The sequence below is a fragment of the Rhinopithecus bieti genome, unplaced genomic scaffold, assembly GCF_001698545.2.
Source record: "Rhinopithecus bieti isolate Rb0 unplaced genomic scaffold, ASM169854v2 scaffold_70802, whole genome shotgun sequence".
NCBI classification, from domain to species: Eukaryota; Metazoa; Chordata; class Mammalia; order Primates; family Cercopithecidae; genus Rhinopithecus; species Rhinopithecus bieti.
This window is the reverse complement of record NW_016827192.1, coordinates 304,254-320,683: the sequence shown is the minus strand read 5'-3', so window position 1 is coordinate 320,683 and position 16,430 is coordinate 304,254. Positions and strand designations below refer to the sequence as shown.

General features: G+C 43.1%; 1 protein-coding gene across 1 annotated transcript in view; it reads right to left on the bottom strand.

Moving 5' to 3' along the window:
* Positions 1 to 16,430, bottom strand: part of SORL1 (sortilin related receptor 1) — a 187,750-nt gene that overhangs the window by 46,347 nt on the left and 124,973 nt on the right. The window contains 5 exon segments of the mRNA XM_017863726.1: positions 944 to 1,075; positions 3,104 to 3,211; positions 5,877 to 6,002; positions 12,156 to 12,275; positions 15,167 to 15,289. Coding sequence (XP_017719215.1) covers positions 944 to 1,075; positions 3,104 to 3,211; positions 5,877 to 6,002; positions 12,156 to 12,275; positions 15,167 to 15,289 — 609 coding nt within the window.

Below are 16,430 nucleotides of genomic sequence, written 5' to 3'. Positions count from 1 at the left end.
CACACACTTTGTTCATTAATTCATTCCGTGAATCTTTACCGAATCGTGTTACGAGTTGAGTTTATCCCCCCAAAAATCATGTGTTTAAGTTCCAACCTCCAGTCTCTCAGAAACAGGACTGTATTTAGAGATAAGGGCTTGAAAGAGGAAAAGTTAGAATGAGGTGATCTGGGTGGCCCTAATCTAATAGGCCTGGTGTCCTTACAGAAGAGGAAATGTAGACACAGATGTATACAGAGGAAAGACCGCGTGAAGAGCCAGGGAGAAGGCGGCCGTCTATGAGGCCAGGGAGAGAGGAGAGGACTCGGAGGAACCCAACCCTGCCGACACCTTGAGCTTGGTCTGCGAGCTCCCAGGCTTGTGAGAAATAAATTTCTGTTGTTTGAGCCACCTGGTCTGTGGTACTTTGCTACAGCAGTCCCAGCAAACAAATACAAGAGCTACTCCAAGGAGGGCACTGTTTTAAGATAGGGCCATAGCAATGCATGAAACAAGCCCCTGCTCCTGTGAAGCTCAAGCAGCAAAATGAATAGACAGGTCCAAAGTGGGGCGAGTTGTGGGAGGACCATTGAAGCAGGGTAACAGGCTGCGGCAGGCTGGGGGTGCCATCTGATACAGCACTGGCAAGGAAGGCCTCTCACTCTCAGCGACCCTTGAGCCAAGACCCTGGTCACTCACCATCCTGCCCTTTATACATACACCCACGACTGAAAAGCAGGATTCCTTAAGCAACAAAGGAAAGTCTTTCTCAGAAAAGGCAAGCTTGGACGCTCAACCTGGACGTGTAAGCTAAATAGAGGTGCAACTCCAGGGGTGGCCAAACCCCTCAACACTCATCCAAGACCTGTAAGTTATTAAAGAGAGACACAACCCCAGGGTGGCCAAACTCCCGTGTAAGTTCTTTAGTGACCGTGAGTCACCTCCTCTGCCTGCCCCAACTCACAGCATCCCGCAAACGCCGCATCCTCATCGGACCCATCGCGGCACTGGATGATTCCGTCACAGACCATGGAGTGGAACAGGCACTGCTGGCGGTTCTTACACACGAAGTCCATGAAGTGTGTACAGAGGGGCTCTGTAAGGGATCCAGAGTGGGGAAGAGGCCATGAGCACTGTGGCTGGCTGGGCCCTCTAGCCCTGGGCAAGTGCATACGGGTACAGATGTGGCTTCAGGAAGCAACAGTAAAAACCACCATTTATTGAGCACTTGTTTTCTGCCAAGGCTAGAGCTAAAGCACTTGACATAAAGTGCATCATTAAACCCTCAAGACAACATTAGGAGAGATTTTATTGTTGCTAATTCAAAATGAGCAAACAAGGGCAGTAGCGTTAAGTATTTTGCCAAGAGTACACAGCTGATGAAGATGAAGCCAAAAGTGAAATCCAGAGCTGTCTGGCATCAAACCCCCTGATCTCAAGCATGATTAATATGATACTGACTCTCTAATATGGGGGTAGGCAAATTTTTCTGTAAGGAACTAGTCTAATGGAATGTACTGTGTCCCCCCAAAATTTGTATGTTGGAGCTCTGATCCCCAATTTGACTGTATTTGGAGATAGGACCTTTAAAAAGTAATTAAGGTTAAATGAAAACATAAGAATGGGTCCCCAACTCAATAGAATTAATGTCCTTTGAGAAGAGGGAGACACCAGGAATGCCCACACAGAGAAAGGACCACGTGAGGACACAGCAAGGAGACCTTCATACTTGAACTGTAACTGGCTCTCTCCAAGGTTTGCAGCCTGACGGCCTTTGGACTTGAACTATAGCCTTAGAGTGTCCCTGGGTCTCCAGCCTGCTGGCTCACCCAGCAAATTTGGGACTTGCCAGCCTCCAAAATTGCATGAAACAATTCCTTAAAATAAATCTATATATATATACATATGCATATCCTATTGGTCCTATTCTTCTGGAGAACCCCAACTAACCCCAACTAACACAACTAGGAAGCAAGTATTTCAGGGTTTTCAAGTCATACAGCCTCTGTCACAACTGCTCGAGTCCACTGCTACAGCATGACAGCAGCCATATACAGTATGTAAACAAATAGTCGTTACTGTATGCCCATCAAACTTCATTTAATAGAGCCGGTTAGGGACTGGATTTTGCCCACAGGCTAGTTGGTCACTCCCTGCACTGAGACATTAGCTCTCAATCCGGACTGCACAGAAGAATCACCAGGAGCACCATCAATGTCCCGACACCCCAGTCACACCTATGCTAATTACATCAGAATCTCTGGGGGGAAGGTCCAGGCACCAGAAGGTGTTAAAGCTCCCCAGGTGATTCCCATATGTAATCAAGGATGAGCACCAGTGACCCAAGACAATCTTTCTGGGTCTAAAGAAAACTGAATATAAAAAGGGTCACCTGGCCTAAAAATGCCACCCACCCCCCACTGCATCCCCGGTGACACTCAGCAACACTAATACAACCTAGCAAGTAGAAATAAGTGGCCAACTCAAAACAACCCGCCAATTAATAGAACATATTTCATTTTTTTGTTGTTTTTTGTTTGTTTGTTTTTTATTAGACTTTAAGTTCTAGGGTACATGTGCATAACGTGCAGGTTTGTTACATATGTATACTTGTGCCATGTTGGTGTGCTGCACCCATCAACTTGTCAGCACCCATCAATTCATCATTTATATCATGTACAACTCCCCAATGCAATCCCTCCCCCCTCCCCCCTCCCCATGATAGGCCCTGGTGTGTGATGTTCCCCTTCCCGAGTCCAAGTGATCTCATTGTTCAGTTCCCACCTATGAGTGAGAACATGCAGTGTTTGGTTTTCTGTTCTTGTAGATGCAGCTGGAAATAGAACATATTTCAACTAAACACTACGAACGAATTCACTGAAGTACGAACTAATCCCACCATTGCCCCCAACCCTGCTTCCTTTCTTCCTGCTGTCCTTTAACCAAACCATGTCCCTCTGCCACGATCAGCCTCCAGGAGTCCTAGCCAAGTACTCGGGGATCAACTCAGTTAAAAGCTAACCACAAGCAGGTACTGAGGAAATGAAAGGATTTAGTCCAATATACTCTCTTCACTCACAATCACCAGGCCTGAGTGCGTCCTAGGGGCAAGGAATGAACTCACCGCAGTGCTGTTCATCGGAGCCATCAGAGCAGTCACGCAGACCGTCGCAGTGTTTGCTGGATGGGATGCAAGTGCCATTTGGGCAGCGGAATCCATTGCACTTCTTCTCTGAAAGAGAATTCAACAATACAGAAGAATGATGAGGAGGAAACAGGCAGGCACTCACACACAGTGCTGGCCAGAGTACACATTGGTACCACCACTGGGGAGGGCAAATTTGGCTGTAACTAGCAAAATGACAAATGTATATACACTTTGATCCAGTAATTCTACTTTTGTAGAAATGCATTCTACTTCACAACTGAAAAAAATGATGTAAATAAAAGTTTACGACCTTGTACTTAATGTAAGTACAAGGGTTGCATTACAACACTGTTTGTAATAGATTGAAAACTACCCATAAGTGTTGCATTGCAAAACCATGTAATAGATTGAAAACAGTCCATCAACAAGAGACTGTTTAATACATTACTGTACACTGGAACACAGACAGCTATAAAGAGATGCAAGAAGTGCTCTATAAAAATTATGCCTTAAACAGTTCTGTGAAAAAAACAAGGTGCAAAGTTAAACACGATGGGTATGAAATAGGACAATAATACAGAGTATACTTACATTTGTTTATATATGCACAAAAATATTCTGAAAAAATATACAACTTGGTTTCCTATTAGGAAAAAGTGGGAACTGGGCAGGTGATGAGACCAACCTTTAACTCTATACCTTTAAGTATCTTTTCCATTTTGAACATTTCCATTTTGGTAAGTGTGTGTGTATGTGTGTGTGTGTACGTGTGTGTATATATATACACACACATATATATACATATATGTGTGTGTGTTTGTGTGTGTGTGTGTGTATATATATATATATATATTTTTTTTTTTTTTTTTTTTTAAGGCAGAGTCTTGCTCTGTCACCCAACCTGGAGTGCAGTGGCATGATCACAGTTCACTGCAGCCTGCCACCTCCTGAGTAGCTGGGACCACAGGCGTGCGCCACTACGCCTGGCTAATTTTTGTATTTTTTGTAGAGATGGGGCCTTGTCATGTTGCCCAGTCTGATCTCAAATTCCTGGGCTCAAGCCATCCTCCCACCTCAGCCTCCTAAAGTGCTGGGGTTACAGGCATGAGGCACCATGCCTGACCTAAGTATATTTTTTAGAAGAAAAAGAAAAGCTTCAATGAATAGGAAAAGGACAATATGAATCCTGACTATGAAATCCTACTTTTATAAAGCTCTTTAAATCACTCACCACCTTAATTCTGGAGGAATTCTAAGGCAAAGCTGTTTTGGAGAAAGTTTGCCTAGAAATGCTAAGAGCCTGAGGTTTCACAACAGTTCCAGGGGAAATTAAACTAGAACTAAGGTATCTTGATCAGAATCTTTAGTACTAGGTCATCCTTTCTCCTGTGCAAAAAGTTACTGCCAGGCATTGGACTTGAAAATCAGTTCTGGCCAGGCGCAGTGGCTCATGCCTATAATCCCAGCACTTTGGGAGGCCGAGGTGGACAGATCACTTGAACCCAGGAGTTTGAGACCAGCCTGGGCCATATGGCAAAAACCTCACCTTTACAAAAAAATACAAAAATTAGCTGGGCATGGTGGTCCACCCCTGTGGTCTCAGCTACTTAGAAGGCTGAAGTAGGAAGATGGTTTGCGCCCAGGAGGTCAAAGCTGCAGTGAGCCATGATCACATGACTATACTCCAGCCTGGGTGACAGAGTGAGACCCTATCTCCAAAAAAAAAAAAAAAGAAAGAAAAGAAGGAAAGAAAGAAAAATCACTTCTAATGGGGGCAGTCATAGATAGCCTTTGCAAACTGAGCTCTGTGTAGAATAGCTCCTTGAGGATTAGGTATAAGCATGAAAATGTGTTTTAATCCTGTAAAAAGTAATCATTTCTGGGAAATTAGCCAAAGGATATCAAACAGAGACAGTAAACAGGCACCACTATTTGGAGAAACGGTTAATGTCACTAGGTAGAAAAAGTATTTTAAAAGAGGTATAAATCAAAACTACGTGAGGCAAACACACACATTACATTAGTGGAAGCAACTAAAAAGATACAAATCTAGTATCAAGGGAGACTTGGGAAAACATACAATGTATTACTAGTAGAGACACATTTGATGTAATCCCTTGGAAATCCAATCTGGTAACAGACAGACTCAAAAACTGGTCGGAACCTTTCACTTTACAACTCCATACTAAAGAACGCCTCTCAGAAAATATCTCAAGGAAAAATCAGGCCATTTCCAAGGACATGAATAGTGGTACTAGCATAACAGTATAAATCTAAAAACCTCAAATGCCCAACCAGGAAGCAATCAGGTAAACTAGGTTATGGTCGTATAAAGTGAGTATGCATCTTCCATGAAAATGCTTACTACAGAAAAATAGAGTTGCGTAAACATCTTTACTTGAGGAGTAGAATGTATAACATGTAGACAACTAACATCCTCTGCAAATTTGGAACGTTTGGCAAAAGGATAGAGAACCTTAAAAATATTTGGTTTCAAAAAGCATTTTAATTTGTTTACGTGGCAACATTTTATATAGTTTGTGTGGGGGGCAAACTGCTTGCCTGCAACTCTTAAGACTATATAATATACTCTGATACATCATGTGGCAATACAACATAGAAAGTAGATGGGCCGATTTCAGAGGGGCATAGGAGAACAGCATTTCATCCCCTGGCTCGCTGTTGCCTCCCTGCCTGAACAGCAGACACTGGGGAGGCTCAGGGAGGGAGCTAGGGAATTTGCATTTACCACAGTTGACTGGATCCTCATCGGAACCATCCTGGCAGTCCGTATCCCCGTCACATGCCCACCGCTGGGGGATGCAGTGCCCGTTTCGGCACTGGAAGTTGGAGGCCTCACAGGTGTGATAGATGGCTGTAACAGAGAAGAGAGACACAGTCGCACACCCCTCATCTCCATCCCCAGCCAACTGTCCAAGGGAGTGGGCTGAAAAGAGGTTTGCACAAGATACAGATACCGTCTGAACTGTGGGAGCAGCCGGGTTTCTCCTCGGCTGGGAATTGGGCACTGGGGCTGACCTTGCAGTGGAGGGCAGCTCCCTCAATGGGCTCAAGCCTATGGATTTATAAACATGACCCAGGCCATTGCCCAGACACAGACGCACACGTTAAAAAATCACTCGCCCTTCACGACAACCTGTGAGGTAAGTATTATTCCCCTTTCACAAATGAGAAACAGGCTCAGAGAGAATAGGAAACTTAGAGATCATTAAGTAGTAACACCAAGGCAGTCCAAGGCCCAAGCCTGTACTTCTACTCTACCCTGGTAGTTTACCTTCTCACCTAAATCCTCTTACTCATCCAGATGCTGAGAAATAAGGAGTGGCAGCCTGTGCTCAGGAGACGGAGTCCTGGACCTGGTGCAGCCACCGTGTGGTGACCTCAAATTCACCAGTCGTACAGTGATACCTAAGGGCCCTGCTAAATTCTGGAAGGCCATACGTTACAATTCTTTTAAAAAAAACAAAAAACGATTTCCAATGTGAAAAACCTCAGGCCAAAGGAAGAATATAAAAGAGTCATCCAAAATCACAAAGAAAGCAGGCCCAAGAACCTGAAATGGTCTTTCTGCAGAGTTAAGAGCAACATCTACCAGCCAATAATATGTGGTGTCCACTATAATCACTAAAAGCAAAAAAGAAGCTAGTGAAACAGAGAATCACTGTTAAAAATGAACAGCCCTCTCCACACACATGGGCTGAGGCCACCTGGAAGTCATTTAGAACCATCTCAAAATCTCAGTCAAACACTAGTTCAAATGCATAATATGTGCCTCAAACCCAACCAACACTCCTAACAGTCCTCTCCATCGGATTTCCTCTTCCTCCTCTGAAATAGAAAGCTGTTTGTGTCTGTTCATTGCTGAATGCAAGCCAGGACTGGCCTTGTTTACAACCAGCATAAAATAACAGAACCTAGATAGATGGGCTCTCTGTTAGTTTAACTGTGTGGACAGGATGACTCCACAACAGAAAGAAACAAAACACACAAAAGTGGGTTGCTGAGAGCAAACTAGAGTTTTCTATTCAACTAAGACAGTTGGCAGTAAGCTGCCCAAGGACTGGGGAAATTGGTTTATGATGCCCTCAGGAATTTTACTGCATTTGAAGCTATTTTTTGCAATGGTCAGAAATCCAAAGAACCTGATTTTTCAAACCGCTTTAAAACAAGTGGTGGCTCATTATCTATGTCTTCCCATCTCTCCAAAGACTAAGGCTGCATTTGGCAGCATGTATATACAACTATAAGAAGTTGCAATATTTACAACCTTTGGCACTCAGAATCCATTAAACATCTTTAAAAACTATACTTATTTCTGATGAGAGGAATAAATGTATCATGCATGTTACATGAGTTTCTGCCCCAGTAACAGCCGTGCCTGGAATACTTTTGTTTTATTCATGTCACAAGTCTGACAGCCTTTCAAAAAATCCCTCACCAACACCTTGCTCACATTCATAAAACATAAAGTTGCCTAAACTGATTGCCATGCTAATGTAGTTATTATTCAGCCTCTGCATTGCATTTTTAATTGAAAACCATTTCAGAGTGCTAGTGAAGTTTCCAAATGACAATTCTGGGAGGTATAGCTGAGATCTCCTGATTCTATCACAGAAGCTGAGCTCAGAAAGAGTAATCAGTTTGTACAATTTCATTCAAGTGGCCAGGTATGGCTGGAATGCATAACACATTATCTTTTTCTAGATTTTTCTGTCTTCTTAGTAACTTACTAGCTCTGATTTTGAGTGCCCAGTAAATACTGCATGCTTAATACATAATTTTTTTTTTTAATTACAAGAATGGAAGACATGGACTTTAATCCAGACTGAAGAATTTAAGGAAGAAAAATAATCCTCTGCATAGTAGGATTCATTGTGACTATAAGAATGGTGAGGTTCATGTGGTAAACAATCATGGAAATCTAATATCAGTTTCTAATATAGGTCAATATCCTACAACTTAATCTTTGACTCAGCAGAACTTTCCTGATTCATCAAGACCTGCTGGAACACCTGATTAAAAGCATTAACCAAACATGGGCAGAGTAGAACGGATGAAACAAGTACTGTAACAGGGAAAGTACTGCCTTACTTCTTACAAAGCACTGACTATTAAGAAGAGAATGAGGGCCAGGCACGGTGGCTCACACCTGTAATCCCAGCACTTTGGGAGGCCAAGGGGGGTGGATCGATTTGAGGTCAGGAGTTAGAGACCAGCTTGGCCAACATGGTAAAACCCCATCTCTACTAAAAATACAAAAATTAGCCAGGCCTGCTGGTGCACACCTGTAGTCCCAGCTACTCGGGAGGTTGAGGCAGGAGAATCGTTTGAACCTGGGAGACAGAGGATGCAGTGAGCCAAGATCGCGCCACTGCACTCTAGCCTGCGCGACAGAATGAGACCCTGTCTCAAAAAAAAAAAAAAAAAAAAAAAAAAAAAAAAAAAAAAAAAAAAAAAAAAAAAGAAAGAAAGAAATAAAAAGAAAAAAAAAAGTGTATGAGAAGGGGACCAGGTGCAGTAGCTCATCCCTGTAATCCCAGCACTTTGAGAGGATGAGATAAGAGGATCACTTGCACCCAGGAGTTCAAGACAAGCCTGGGCAATATGGCAAAACCCCATCTCTACAAAACACACAAAAATTAGCCAGGCACGATGGCACATGCCTGTAGTCCCAGCTACTCAAGAGGCTAAGGCGGGAAGATGGATTGAGCCCAGGAGGTCAAGGCTACAGTGAGCTGTCATGGCGCCACCATCCTCCAGCCTGGGAGACAGAACAAAACCCTATCTCAAAAAATAAATAAATAAAATAAAAAGTAAGTGCATAAGGAAAAAAATGACTATCATCACAATTTGAATGACTGACAGAGAAGAAAAAGCATAAAGTATAAAAAAAGAACACTGAAAAATAAAGGGCAGATTTGAAAAAGAACCAAACAGAAATTCTAGATACAAAACATATACTCACAGAAATTAAAAAAAAAATAGCTCAATGTATATGAGAAACAGCAGATTAGAGTTAGCTGAAAAGAGAATTGCTGAACTGGAAGATAAATCTAGCAAAGTTGCTCAGATTCTACATAGTCATAAAGCAACAGCAAATATAAAAACAGGAGGGAAGAGAATAACAGAATGAGGTAGTCCAACGAATGGCTTAGAGTAACTGCTGAAGACAAGACCAGAGAAAGTAGCCAACAGGTATAGTTGAAGAGTTAGTAGCTGTAACTTCCCAGAGTTGTCTTTTGAAAAATTCTCAGATCTTAAACAAAGTCTCAAGCAGGATAAGTAAAAATAATTCCACACCTAGGTAGGTGAAACTAAGAGCAATATAACCTAAAGGTAATTAGAAAGAAAAGAATGTCTGTTATTGTTTGAACAGACGACTAAGAGCAGAATTCAAATCAACACAAAAGAAGCCAGGAAGAAATGGAAGAATTCTGTGAAAATACGGAAAATTACTAAAAACCTAGAAACCCAGACTCATCTGAATTCAAGATTGAGGATTAAAGATATGTCTATACTAACAAAACCTTAAAAGAGTGTGCCACTCATAGACTCCTGCTGCAAAACCCCTGAAGGATGTGCATTGGTGGGAGACATTAGCAACAAGACACACAGGTAGCTGGTAATGCAGAAGAGTGGTTATTAAAAAAAAGTAACAATGAAGTTTAGGATTTTTCAATATAAAACTAAAACACTAAATATTTAGTGTTTAAAATACTAGGTATTTTAGTACTGGAACTGTAGGCAGAGATTTGGATCAAATTCTCAAGTCCCCATATATCTAGGAGAGAGGAAAGATGTTAAGAATATGCATAAAATGACTACAGGTAATTGTCCTTAAAAAAACACACACATAGAAATCAGATGTATACATTTAAAAACAATAGCGGTGGGTTGAGGCGAATAAAGAAAACAGCCCCATGGAAAGTAAAAGTGGGGAAAAGCAAAGCAAAGAGAACACCCAGCAGAGTACACATCCAAGCTGATGCCAACAGGAGGTCAGTGACCCTGAGCTCTTTCTTTTGACACTGTACCAGCTTAATTTAGTAGGTCTGAAAATGAGGTGTCATGCCACACATCACCATGAGCTCACATCTGACCTCCAACTCTTCGGAGATGACAGAGAAGGTGGATCATCCTTGAAAGGTTTGGAAGAACAGCCCTTGAAACAAGGCTGCAGTCGAGCAGCAAGGACTCTTAAGTTTTGTCCAGTTTGCCTTGCCGGAAGAAAATCAGAGAAAAAAACCAGGAGTTTATACAAGCTTGCCTACAGAAATGAAGTTATCAATTCATTCTGTAAGACCGGCACACACTGCTGAAACACAAATTCGAGTAAGGCAGTTAAGGCAGTTGTGTTAACAAGATGTTCAATCATACTGCAATTTACAAACTGCAGTGTCCAAGTGCACCCTCCTAATCTATTAACTAATTATCCATCCAAACCCGAAGCTTCCAAACCGCATTCATGTGTTTCCTGTGCCAATGGCAGCTCCCTTATGGGCCTCGGTTCTTCCTCTTTCTGCAGGCTTATATACAGCGAGAAGCATTTTCCTGCAGTCTTTGCAGAAGCAGAGGTGAAGACACAGAGGCTGCACCAGAAAGAATACGGGTGGACTTCACAAGCGAACAGGATTTGGTAATATCACAGAATATCCCGTGTGACGTATAAGGCATTTGAAGAGATCCATTCACTTCCTTAAGGCCATTATGAGGTCACCTCTAAACTAAAACGAATGGAGGGAAGCAGTTGCGCAAAATTACTCAATCCACAAAGGTTCTCTCAGCACGTACTCTATTATGTGCTGGGCACTGCAGAGAATACAAAAGAGTAAAAGAAGAGGTCATCTCTCTCCTTGGGGAAGCAAGTCTAAGCCAGGCATAATGCACAGTTATTTATCCTTAGGTTTGAGATATAACAGATGTACCTTCTTTGTATTTGCTTTTACCAATTAATAGGCGTGCTTTGAGCCGCCAGATGCCGGGCAGTGTAGGAAGTGTTGGGATACTCTGGGGGCAGAGGAGGTTAAGGCATGAGATTTAAAAGTCCAATAACTCACAAGATTAATGACTGGCTTCAGATAACTGAGAAGCTGACTCAACAATGAATTGCACAATGACGTCTGAATTATCCGAGTGTAAAAACAGATCTGTCCTTACCATAAAATGTTTAAATGAAACATTTTATTTCCCTAGTCCAAAATCACTACAGGAGTTCAAGACAGAACTGAATAACAGCTTCTCAAGGAGGCTGTAGAGCAAATTTACTCAATGAGTCATAAAACCTGTTTTTTATTCCTTAATTTTTGTTTTATTTGACAAATTATAATGGGGTACAAAGTGATGATTATAAAATGGAATTTGTTTTCATTTCTCCACAAACTTCCCAACTCCTTGCACTACCTACTGCCCATCACCCCCAGTCTGCCCTGCCCCGTCATAATGTATATGGCCACCATTCATCCACTCATCATCAAAATAATGTAATGAACATAAGTGAACCCAACAAAAGAATTAGAACATTACCCCTACCTTATAGCACCTAGCACTTGCCTTGTATTCATGTTGTTTCCATCTTTACCTTTAATAAAATCTTAGCCAAAATGGGTACAAACACGGTTTACATTTTCATTGTCTGGGGAACTCCCTGATGCTCCATTTAAAAAACATGAACTAGTTCAGTGCTTACTCAAAGTATGTACCCCAGCCGAGGGGCTGGTCTGAAAACTGTTTAACACTGGTCCTGAATAAATAAGAAGCTTGAGCCAGAACATAAATCAACAATATCACTCAGAACACTGTTTAATCAGTTGCAAGCAGGGTGTTGATTTACATTCTAGCACAGGCTCCTTATCTCATCACAGACCAGCTCTTTGAGAAGCATGAAACTCGTTGATTTCTAAGGTCCAAGCTAATTCTCAGAGCCTAGATCTTCCGATCGTTTAAAGCTATAATGTTAACCACTGCATGAACAGATCAGTGCTGTCAACTGAGTCCAGGAAGTACTGACCGGTACAGTTGGCTTCGTCAGACCAGTCCCTGCAGTCGTTGTCCCCGTCACACACCCAGGAGGAGCGGATGCACATGCCAGAACTGCAATTGTACTCGTCACTCCGGCACTGGTGCATTTCTGCAGGTGAGACCACAAACAGAGAGGTGAGGACAAAAGCTTGTTCAGAATTTTGTCTCTGGTGTGAAAGCTCTCATAAAGGACGGAGATGGATCCATGATCACCAATGATCCATAGAGACCATGAACGAAGAGACTTTTACCAGGGACATAAGGTCATTTAGCAGCTTTCGGTCAGTGTGCCGCAAATGGGTTACAGGGTGCCGCAAGTGGCTGAGATTCTGAGATCCTCAGACCCTTAGAGCTGCTTGCCACTTGAGAGCATCCTGTCCATTCATCCCAGTGCTCTCCACATATATTATTGTCTATGCTTGCTATGATGGAAAGAGGTTAGGAAGCAGTGACAGAGGAGGCCAGGGAGTAGAACTTTCAAGAAACAGAGGACTCTTACAGACACAGCCTGTGGTTTGAGAAAAGGAGCACCAAGAGGTCTGCATGCGCTGATCACCGTGAGATGCTCAGTCAGAGAGAGTAAAATCAGTGCCGAGCTCCCAAAACAGAGGAAACATAACTCAGGACTTTCTGTGGGCAGAGCTCCAGGGACGTGGGTGGATGCGCTGTCTCTAGAAGGGTGGGGTCCTGGTACGAACCAACCAGTAGAGCTTGACCAAGAAGGGGAAGGAGGCTGCCCTGGCAACAGCCTTCAAAGGTCCTGGGGAAACCATGAAGACAGAATGCTATAGACTGAGCCTATACACAATAGCAATTTATTTCTCTCGGTTCTGGAGGCTACGAAAATTCAAATGTTTATACTTCATATGTTGAAACTTCAAATTCGTTATGTTGAAACTTAATCACCAATGTGGTATTACTAAGAGATGGGGACTTTGTGAGGTAATTAAGTCACGGGGGGGAGCCCTCATGAAGGGTTTAGTGTCCTTATGAAAGAGGTGGGAGGGAGCTGTTCACTCCTTCTGCCACGCTTGTGTACAAAGAGAAGCATTTCCCTGCAGTCCTTCCACAAGCAGAGGTGCCATCTGACAACGCAGTGAAGGTACCATCTATGAGGAACAGGCCCTCACTAGACAAAAAGTCTGCTGGCACCTCAATCTTGGACCTCCCAGTCTCCAGTACTGTGAGAAAGAAAATACTACTGTTTATAAATTACCTACACTAAGTATTTTGTTATCATAGCCCAAACAGACTATGGCATAGAACTTTCGCATGGAGTTTACAGAGCCTCAGAAAACAGGAGCAGCCAAGCGTGGGGCCCAAGGCAGCCATCTCAGTCATTCTCCCCAAGAGGCTTGTTGATGGCAAAGCTGGTAAATCAGATATTTATGAGGAAGAGTTTGGAAACTTACGAAGAGGACCCGCATCAGAGGATGGGGCTAACTGGGACGCTGGGATGAATTCAGGACAAACTAGTAAGAATGGGACATGAACAGAGGATCCAGGGGGCTGAAACTGTTTCACAGTCAAACATGTGCCCCGTACGTGAGCTCGATGATACCAGAAAGAGGGAACCATGCGGAGTTTCCTTCTTACCAGGGCAAAACTAGCCGCACATTTCAACCTTCTAAGAGTGCTGGGAAAGGAATGGCAGGGATGAAGGGAAAATAGTTGCACATTCCAAGGACATGTTTTCAGGCACTTGAAGAAGGAAAACTGGGAATTTTTTAAAAAACCTTCCAAGAGCCAGGCTAGGGGTATTATCTGTGTGGAAGTAGCCTAGGCTGTGCTCTACTGGTTAAATTGTGTTGAGATGATTTACAAGCCTGCCCTAGCTCCCCTCATTTCAGCCGCTGTGAGTCAAACCACCTGCTTATAATCAAGCAGGCTGTGTTCATGTGCACAAGCACAGCGTGGCTGGACCTGCCCCCATGGACAGGGAGAGAGGGCCGAGTAGGGCCTGGCCAACTCATCACCACGTCTGGGTCAGCGTCTGGCCTCCGCTCTCACTTCCCTCTCATGCCTCAATCTGGAACACCATGCTGATTGCATAATGTCTCCTTTGGTGGTCAGCAACTATGAGTCTGGGACCGAGGACTGTTAACTAAGATGGGTCTCATGAAACTGACACGGAGGTACTGTGCAACAGAAATAGTGGAGGATTAGAAAAGAGGAGACATGGATTCCAGTTCCCCATTCTGACACAAACTAATTGTGTTACCTTGAATAAGCCCCCTGACCTCGACAGACCTCAGTCACTTTAGAAAGTAGAAATTAAAAGGATTGGACCAGAGAATCTCCATCATTCCTTGGAATTGTAACCCACTGTTTTTCTAAATATAAAAATGTCCATTCAGAAAACAGATGCTCACTCAATGCCTATACCATCTGCTGACTTCTAATAATAACAGAGTTGAATGAATTAAATTGGTTAAAAAAAAAGAACAGTTCACAGAGGTGCAGATTTGTGTCTTCAGCGGGCTAATCTCACACACACTCAGACATGTGGGCCAAGCCTGTGGAGCTGTTAATAACTCCCTGAATTCATTCAGAAATTTACTTCCTTATCATCACCTTTTGTCCTTGTAGCACCTCTCCAAGGCAAAGCAGGGTCCATTTCTCCACTTTTCAGATTAGAAAACAAAGGCTAATCTATGAGTAAGTGACAGGAGTGAGTCTCGGCTCCATCTTTTCTGACCATGAATCATGAGGGTTCGGTTCTGCCGGAGACGCTTGATCCAGAGACCCTAGATTCCCATTCACTTTGGATCCAGTGTCTCCAGCAGAACTGAATCCTCATGAAAAGCAGAAAACAAGCTCTTTAAGAATGGAAGAGAGAAATGACTCAACCCCATCATGTGGATGGAGAAAGCCATTCAGCTAGAATATCATAAATCCTGAGATGGTGATCAGAAAACCAGTACACACCAGTACAGCCCTGTGAGGGAGCACGATGACCCCCTCTCCAGAGCAGGGTTTCAGGATGCGGTGTCCCCTTACCACAATGACTTTCATCACTGTTGTCTCCACAGTCGTCCTCCAGGTCACATTTATAGGAGAGTGGGATACAAGTCCCAGACTCCTGGCAACGAAACTGGGTGTCCAGGTCACAGATGGTGGTAGCTAAAATGGGAGAGAAAGATGACATACTCCTTAGGTACAATTAACTTCCCACAAATGTAAACATCCTATTGGAAAACCAATTAAAAAATAGAAGAAAGCAGATATTAATTGTAGCAACACAAATTAAACCTAGACTTACAGAAGAAATAAATTGCATGAGAGCCTGAAATTTACAACCAAGAGAGATAAGGGCATATCTTTCTGTGGACAGCTTCCAGATTGGAATAGGACTAGGAAAAGTGAGAAGCTGTCATCTGTTGGGGAGAGAGAGTGACAGGCTAGATTACCTCCTAAGATCCTTTCAGACGCGAAAAGTGTCCTCCTAAATAAGTGGCAGAAATACCTTTATCTACAAAACTACGTTTAGAGCTCAATTTCACCCAAGAAGTTAGCACTTCACTGGACAGATGGTAAAGGCAGCATGGAGGTAGAATTCCACCGTAGGAACGCAGGCTCTGTCTGCAGTCGGTCAAGACTGGGCATCAAATCCTGGCTCTACCTCTTCCTGGGGAAATTAATTTTAATCTCCCTATGGCTCAGTTTTTGCAACAGTAACATTGGGTAAGATAACATGTCCAAGTGTTTGAGATCACAGTCAGAGAGACCAGATTTGTTTTTTTGTTTTTTGAGATGGAGTCTTACTCTGTTGACCAGGCAGGAGTACGGTGGTGCAATCTCAGCTCACTACAACCTCCACCTCCCAGGTTCAAGTGATTTCTCCTGCCTCAGCCTCCCAAGTAGCTGGGACTACAGGCACCCACCACCAGCCCCAGTTAATTTTTGTATTTTTAGTGCAGACGGGGTTTCATCACATTGGCCAGGCTGGTCTCGAACTCCTGGCCTCAAGTGATCTGCCTGCATCGGCCTCCCTAAGTGCTGGGATTACAGGCATGAGCCACCAGGCCCAGCCAGAAAGACTAGATTTGAATTGAATCTGCTACCTACAACTTACTTAATCTACCTTTACCTGGTAGTATTATTATGAAGACAAATCAGGGAACAAGTTTGGAACCAGAGCCTATTAAATAGGATGTAAATATAATGGGCTCTAAACAAATGTCACTTCTCTTCCTCATCATTCCTCATGTCCTTCTGGCATTAGAATGGATATAGAATTAGATTTTTCTTCCTCTCCTAAGTA